This window comes from Rutidosis leptorrhynchoides, chromosome 6 (genome assembly GCF_046630445.1).
Source record: "Rutidosis leptorrhynchoides isolate AG116_Rl617_1_P2 chromosome 6, CSIRO_AGI_Rlap_v1, whole genome shotgun sequence".
Taxonomy (NCBI): Eukaryota; Viridiplantae; Streptophyta; class Magnoliopsida; order Asterales; family Asteraceae; genus Rutidosis; species Rutidosis leptorrhynchoides.
In genome coordinates, this window is record NC_092338.1 from 336,344,686 (window position 1) to 336,353,405 (window position 8,720).

At 38.8% G+C, this 8,720-nt stretch overlaps 1 protein-coding gene across 1 annotated transcript; it reads left to right on the forward strand.

Annotated features, from left to right (window-relative positions):
- The first annotated feature begins 4,955 nt into the window (after positions 1 to 4,955).
- On the forward strand, positions 4,956 to 7,539 carry LOC139854738 (uncharacterized). The gene is made up of 2 exons (XM_071844025.1): positions 4,956 to 5,151; positions 7,166 to 7,539. The coding sequence occupies exons 1-2, from the start codon at positions 4,956 to 4,958 to the stop codon at positions 7,537 to 7,539; spliced, it is 570 nt and encodes a 189-aa protein (XP_071700126.1).
- The last annotated feature ends 1,181 nt before the right edge of the window (positions 7,540 to 8,720 follow it).

An 8,720-nucleotide genomic window follows, 5' to 3' on the forward strand; every position in this document is an offset into this window, starting at 1 on the left:
ACGGATGAAGTTTTATTCATTAGGTATAAATCCGTATATATATATTTGTTTATATCAGTATAAGTAATTATATATTTATAATTTTATATTTTTATATATGTATGTATATATATATATATATATATATATATATATATATTTGTATTTTATAGTTTAATTATATATATCTATGTAAATATATATCTAATATCTTTTTTTTTATAATTAACTAATGTAATTATATTAATACTATTAATATTAATAATACCAATAATATTATTATTAATAATAATATTATTGATAAAGACTAATAATATGATAATATTAATGTTAACAATAATGATAATTTTAATAATTTTAATTACTAGTAATAATAGTGATATAACAAACTTACATGTTTTAAACTTTTATATCTATATATATTATAATAATATTAATAATACAAATATTATTATTATTATTATTATTATTATTATTATTATTATTATTATTATTATTATTATTTTATGATAATAGTGAAAGTAATAATAATAGTATTTGTAATACATTTATATTTTAATATATTAATATTACATATTATGCATTATTTAATACTTATATAATAACATATATTTAATACTTATACATTTTATCGATATACATATAACAATATTTATGTTTATACATCATATACATATTCAAATTACTATATATAATTATGTTTAACATATCCAGTTTTATTACTTAGATGAATGTATTAATTACATACATTAAAACAATTAAACTCAAAGTATAACCTTATTCATTTAAGACTTTGTTATTCGTTGGCAAATTATATATATATGTTCAACCTACTCTCTATATTTGAGTAAACAGTTTTAAATAATAAGTTTAAGTATTCTTTCTAAATTACATAATAGTTCATTAATATATTTATAATATATAATTTATTTACGTGTATAGTTATTTATATATACCTTTCTATTTATGATAAAATGATTCGTGAATCGTTGGACATGGTTAAAGGTCAAATGATCTCATGAATATAATTTAAAATTTTAAGACTCAACTTTACAGACTTTGCTTATCGTATCGTAACCATATAAAGATTAAGTTTAAATTTGGTCGAAAATTTTCGGGTCGTCACAGCAGAACATCGATGTTGGTTGTCCAACTAACGATCGCACTCCTTTGGATAAAATACGAAGAATGGGCATGCCTTCACCCATTCCCAGATTGTCATCTTTACTATCACCAAGTGTGCCTTCAGGGCCCACTACCGATTCTGCAGGTGAAAGCAAGAAGAAGAGTCAGGAAGATTTACTTGCCATACTGGCCGGAGCTGTGCCAGATAAATATGCGCAGGCATTCATGGTGCCAGACAAGGGTGAAGAATTTTTGGATAACTTCTATGCGGGAATAATGGGGCGATAGGTAAAACCCTTCATGGAGGTTGCACTTGTTAATGAAAGGTTTGCGCCCCATATTGCCAATTACGTGCCCGAATCTCCTCCTATCATTCCATTGACTATAGGACGGTATGATGGCACAACAGATCCAGATGATTTCTTACAAAGGTATGAAGGAACAGCGCGCGCTCAGACTTTGTTGCAGGGAGTCGCAAGGGAAAGGTTTAGTAATTCGCCACTACCGCTTGTCACTTCCTATAACGATCTTAGAGCACGCTTCCTGTTAAATTTTCACAACATGCACGCCCGCAAAAGGACGCATGTTGAATGTCATGATATCAGACAAGGTACAAGAGAATCCCTTGGGCAGTTTATATATCGATACACCAAGGAGGTCGCTAAAATGGCTGGACTCCCCGAAAGCCGAAAAGTGTTCGGTTTTATACACGGTTTGTGTAGAGAGCTACATCTTGCACTGTGGCAGCGCTTGTGCATGGAGGTCCCTGATACCTTGGCCGAAGCAATCAGAGAAGCGCACAAGCATATGCGTGCGAGGGAAGTTACCACTAGGAATAGTGGAAAAAATCCCGATGGTAGAGGTAACAAAGACGACGATTCTTCTCGCAGTAATGCAGGGGGATCAAAATGCAAGGGTGACAATTCAGAAGTCGATCAATTCTGATCAAGGGAAGGGTCACTTCCTAAGTCAAAACTTTGCGATCATGCATGAGTTAAATAAAATAACGAAGGAGATCTTAGCTACTGAACCGATCTGTCTGACATTCTCAGCTCCTGCGAAGATGTCAGAATATGCTCGGAGAGATAAATCAAAATTCATGGAGTTTCATGATTACTATGGGCACGAGATTGATTGTTGTAAGTCTTTTATTGCAAAAGTGATCGAATGTCTGAGAAGGGGTGAGCTTAATCACCTAAAGCCCTTGAAAAAGCAAAGAACTACATCGCAGGGTAATCAATCAGAGAAAACTGTATCCAACCAAAAGAAGGGTGCCGACAAAAATTCTGATAAAACGATAAACATGGTAAATGCTTAGCGCTCTGGTCAGAGGCAAAAAGTCGAGAAGTTGGAGGAATGGGAGGCGGTAGCTATTATCTTCCCTCTGATGCAAACAATTAACCTTCGCATGTGCCCATTATCATTAAAGGTCGCATCACTGACTGTGGGTACAATGTGCGACGGTTAAATGTCGATACAGGCAGTAATGTCGACATAATGTATGAACACTACTTCAGGCAGCTACCATCGACTATCAAGTCTAAGATGCGGGCACTCACAACTGTTCTGTCGGGGTTCTCCGGCGAATCCGCATGGCCGTTAGGGTGTATTGAGCATGAACTAGAGCTGGTCGATGATAACGATTCGACCCACACGCGGGCTGTCCCTGTTGAATTTTGTGTGGTACGTTCTTATTCGTGTTACAATGTGCTCCTCGGGTGAGTAACTTTTTGCAGAAGTGTGGCGCAGTACTCTCCACTATTCATGGCATGATCAAGTTTCCTACTAAGCAAGGTATTGCTACTGTCCGTACGGAGTCTGCAAAAGTGCTATGCGCTTCGATAACACCACCTAAGCCATTACCTACAATTGGAGAACATATACAAAGAAGTTCTATCCTTGTTAATCCGAAGTACCCAGACAAACGAATTCCAATTGGGGGTAACCTTTCATATGACATCAAAGTCTAGTTGTGCAACATACTGTAGCCAACATGGACATCTTCGCATGGTGTGAGGATGATATGACTGGGGTACCACATAATATCGCTGATCACAAGTTGCACGCGAATCCAAATTTGACTCCGGTACGCCAAAAAAAGCGCCCAATGGCGCCAGAAAGAAGTGAATGGTTGAGGTTGGAAGTAGAAAATCTGGTTCATGCGAACATTCTTAGAGAGGTACGGTATCAGACTTGGGTCGCGAATCCCGTTTTGGTTAAAAAAGGAAGTGGCTCGTGGCGCATGTACGTCGATTTTAAGGATATCAATAAGGCGTGCCCTAAGGACAATTATCCTTTACCTGAGATTGACTGGAAAGTTGAATCTCTTTTCGGTTTCAGGTTTAAATACTTTTTGAATGCGTATAAGGGGTATCACCAGATTCAGATGGCAGTGGGAGATGAAGACAAAACCGCATTCCACACCGATCAGGGTATTTATTGTTACATGAAAATGTCCTTCGAGTTGAAGAATGTGGGGGCAACATACCAGAGAGTAGTGGATTTGGCATTCAAAGATCAAATCAGCTGAAATCTTGAGCCTTACATAGATGACTTAGTCATCAAAAGCAACACAGAGGTGCAACTATTGGCCAATATTCTAGAAACGTTCAACTCTCTTCGAAAAATCAACATGAAGCTTAATCATACAAAGTGCAGTTTTGGGGAGGAAGAGGGCAAGTTCTTGGGGCATATATTGATTCCAAGAGGAATCAAGGCTAATCCCAAGAATATCGAGGCCGTAGAACACATGAGCTCCCCAAAATCAAGGAAAAAAGTGCAAAGTTTGACAGGCAAGTTGGCTGCGCTAACTAGATTCCTGTCAAAAGCCGCAGAGCGGTCACTACCTTTTTTCCAGACCCTTAAGAATTCATTGAAAAAGTCATACTTCAGGTGGACTGAAGAAGCCGAAAAAGCTTTTATTGAGATGAAGTCACTCCTAAGGGAGCTGCCTACTTTGACTGCGCCAATAGCGGGCGAGACATTGATGTTGTATCTTGGAACTTCAAAGGAAGCAATCAGTTCCGTTCTTATCGCAGATAGGGGCAGGTATGTCTCATATTGAGACTTGGAATAGGTATTGAATGTAATACTTACTATGTGTTTCCCACTATTTTGGTGCAGGTGCAAATGCCTGTGTATTTTGTCAGCAAAGCACTTAGCGGTAGTGAAGTTAACTATCCACCTATTGAAAAGCTCGTGTATGTGCTAGTACATACAGCTCGTCGTCTTTGCAGGTACTTTCAGGCGCATCCAATAGTGGTGTTAACTGATCAACCAATAAGAAAGGTATAAGTCATTGCACGCGCATCCCAATCTCTTTTACACAATCTTATAAGATGCCAAATACGTGCTTGAACTAATTGTGATACGCTGATAACATGTGATGACAGGTATTGTATAAGCCTGAGGTTTCGGTAGATTGCCCAAATGGGCTATTGAATTGGTAGAGCATGAAATCAAATTCTCCCCGCGCACGGCGATAAAAGGCCAGATACTTGCAGATTATTTGGCTGAAACAAAGGGAGAAGTAAAAGCACTCGCAGAAAGTACTACAATCGGATGTGATGTGAATCAGGTCTGGGAACTGCATAAAGATGGAGCTTGTGGGCTCGAACGCGCTGGCGCTGGACTGGTTCTCACAAGCCCCTGACGGAGAGGAGCATACTTATGCACTCCGGTTCATGTTTGCGGCGACTAATAATGAGTCTGAATATGAAGCGTTACTGTCTGGGATGCGCATAGCTCAATAACTCAGAATAAAGCACTTGGATGCGTATGTTGACTCACAGTTAGTTGCAAACTAGGTCAATGGATCGTTTGGAGAGCATGAAGCCTCTATGAAGCGGTACATGGAACTGGTGCATGAATTACCAAATGAGTTTGATGTTTATAGATTGACACAGGTACCAAGGGGGCAAAACAAGAAAGCAGACGCACTGAGCAAATTGGCTGCTTTGGCTTTCGATCATCTACGCAAAAACGTGTGGGTTGAAGTGTTAACAGAAAAATCTATTGATGAGAAATCAACTGTTGCGCTCATCGAATGTAAGATACCGTTTTCATAGAAGGTTGGGACACTGTCCAAATCTTGGGACGCCATCCTTTATTGAAAGGCTGGACGCCGTCCAGAATCCTGGACGCCGTCCAGATGAACTGGCAAGCCAGCTGTTTTGATTTTAGATATTACAAAGGGGTAGTTTGGTCTTTTTACTTTGTGGATGAATTTAAGACTCTAGATCAGTTTTGGAGCACCATTTACTCCATCTTCAACTACCACATCCTTTTCACTTAAATTCTAGAGAGAGAGAGAGAAAGATCTAGAGTGAGAGAGCTCAAATCAAGGAAGAAGAACCTTGTTTCGGGTTAAAGTGCAAGTCCTAAAGTTGTCCATTTAGTCTCTAGATACGTAGTGGTTGTGGTGGTAAGCCTTAACCTTGATTTCCTTGTTCTAATTGTTAAGGGTTGGGGTTTGGGTAAGTGATGAACATAAAGCCCAAATTGTTAGTGTTTTGGGGGTTTTTGGGTAAGTTTGGGTCATGAAGACTCAAAGATGACTAACCTAGGGTTTTGAAATACTAAATGTGGTTATGAGTCTTAGATTGGTTATTTAACTAATAGCACACCTAGATGTTATGTAAGTGGGTGTTTTTGGGTATGTAGTGACCCGGATGGGTGTGTAAATCTTGAAATGGGTCAAACGAGTCCTTGATGACCTAAGTTGTCTTATGAATGTGAAAATGCGATAAACTTGTGTTAAAAAGTGTACTAAGACCATATTTGGCTAGTGTTAGAGTTTTGGCAAAATTGACCCGATGTTAGGGGTAAGTGTGCAAATGGTCGAAGTTGCACCAAGGGTCAAAATGACTTTGGGATGGTTAGCAAGTTGGTTAACAAACTTGAGTTTGTGATTGATTATGTACATATTGTGATAGGTACGTTACGTTGAAGGTTGCAAGCTCAGTTATCTTTCAAAAAAGACTTTTAGGTGAGTGAATTAATTATATGCGTAGGTATTTAATGTATTTATTTGTTGTACCGTGAGATGTGAAGTGTCGAAGTGTTAAGACACCACGTTTCACATTACGAGTGAAGCGTCGAGGTGTTAAGACACCACTCGGGGTAAAGCATCGAGGTGTTAAGATGCCACCTAGGAGTGAAGTCCGGAGGTGTTAAGGCACCGCTCTATAAGGTAAAGGGTGAAGCGTCGAGGTGTTAAGATGCCACCCGAGAGTTTAGTGATATGAGGTGTTAAGTACACTAACGGATGTTATGAACACCGATGGCCTTTCACGAGTGCCATTCCCTTATATGATTGGTTAACCATGGTTATTGCATTGTAGCATAAGCATATTACATTGTTCGAGTTATATATATGCTATTGTTGTGCTAGCTTGTGGTATTGGAGGTTTATAGCTTTGTAATTGAGGTGATAAGCTAAATGTGTTGCTAGCTTGTATGCGGTATATGTGTAAGTGTTTGCAAGTAGGTATATTATTTATGTATGTGTATAATTATTGCATTCACTAAGCGTTTTTGCTTACCCTCTCGTTATTTACTCTTTTTAGGCTCCGGCGTGGACAAGGGTAAGGGTGTTCGATTGGATTAGAGGCCTCCCACTCGTTTTGGATAGGGGATGCTTTTGGAAAGATTAGTTTTTGAAGTTTGACCAAGAAGTGGGAAGTTTAACCCCAAACACCATGCTTTAGGTGTCGTTTGGAATTTAAACTCTTAAGGTTGAAACTCGTAATTTTGAACGAAAGTCGTAAAATGGCCGATGTGGGCCCGATGTTGTAAAACTTGGTTTTATTTTGGAAATATTTTAATTTTACTTATATTGTCATGTTGTAAAAAGGGTTTCGTTCGAAAGTGTCGGGAATCGGGTTTTCCGCTCACGTAAGTTGAGCACGGGGAGCAGTAGCTGATAGTTCATTGGGACACTGTCCCACATGTTTGGACGACATCCTGGCCTTCAGAGCTGGACGCCATCCAGATAGCTGGACGCCGTCCAGATGTACTGATCCAGAAATTTTTTTTTTGGGCGTGTTTTTGGTATAACGAGGTTTGGGTCGTTACATCGAAGGGAAAATCCCAAATTGGATGACACTGTTGGTGAAATTCCTAACTGAGGGCGAACTCCCGGCAGACGAAAAAGAAGCGCGAAAGGTCCGCATGAAAGCTCCCATGTATGCGTTAATCGAGGGTGTTTTATACAGGAAATCTTATTTAGGCCCAAGCCTGTTGTGCATTGGACCTAATCAAGCTAAAGCGGTGCTTCGAGAAGTTCACAAAGGCTCTTGTGCTTTACACTCTGGGTACAGAACGACTGCTGCAAAGGTGATGCGTATAGGGTATTATTGGCCCTCCATTCACAGCGATGCAGTAGAAATTGTAAGGACATGCCAATCATGTCAACAGCACGCACCAATAAGTTGAGTACCACGACACCCAATGGTACCAATAACAGCAGCATGGCCATTCAGCAAGTGGGTCATCGACATTGTCGGTCCTATTACTGCGTGCTCAGGTACGCTTGAAATAAAAAGCTTATATAATACTTTGCAATATACGCGCTTTAACAGTATTTACACCATCATTGCTTGCTCAGGAGGAATAAAATTCTTGGTGGTGGCAATTGATTATTTCACCAAGTGGGTGGAGGCAAAAGCAATGGCAACAATTACCGACAGGCGCATCCGTAACTTCTTTTGGGAAGATATTGTGTGCAGGTTTGGTATCCCCAATGAAATTGTCAGTGATAATCGTACTCAGTTTGAAGGCGAGCCTTTTAAGAGCTGGTGTCAGGAGCTGAATATCAAGCAGTCTTTCACTTCGGTCGTGCACCCACCAATGGCCAATGTGAAGTAACAAACCGAGATATTGTAAAGGGGATAAAGGCGCCTGGGTTTGGATGGTAACGAGTGGGTCATTGAGCTCCCAAGTGTTTTATGGGCGCATCATACCACTCATAAAAACAACACAGGAGACACACCGTTTAACTTGGTGTACTGAACTGAAGCAGTGATCCCTGCAGAATTAATAGTTCCAATAAAGCGCATATGCAGATTTGACGAGTCAAGTAATAATGAAGGCTTTCGCGCTAATCTAGATATGCTAGAAGAGCGCAGAGAAATAGCTGCCATACAAGAAGCAATTAACAAGCAGAAGATCTCTAAATACTATGACAAGCAGGTTAAGCCTATGTCATTCAGGGTTGGAGATTATGTGTGGCGTAACAATGAAGCAAGTTGTAGTGACCCGAACTTTTCCATGTTTATATATATTAATTGAGATTGATATTTACATGATTAAATGTTTCCAACATGTTAAGCAATCAAACTTGTTAAGACTTGATTAATTGAAATATGTTTCATATAGACAATTGACCACCCAAGTTGACCGGTGATTCACGAACGTTAAAACTTGTAAAAACTATATGATGACATATATATGGATATATATATATATAGTTAACATTATACTATGATAAGTAAACATATCATTAAGTATATTAACAATGAATTACATATGTAAAAACAAGACTACTAACTTAATGATTTTTAAACGAGACATATATGTAACGATTATCGTTGTAAAGACATTTAATGTATATATAT

What these genes read in the sequence shown, in the direction of transcription:
- LOC139854738 (XM_071844025.1), top strand. Translation starts at nt 4,956, where the DNA reads ATGGAACTGGTGCATGAATTACCAAATGAGTTTGATGTTTATAGATTG. An exon ending in AACTGTTGCGCTCATCGAAT is followed by an intron (nt 5,152 to 7,165) that starts GTAAGATACCGT and finishes TGGTATAACGAG; the next exon opens with GTTTGGGTCGTTACATCGAA.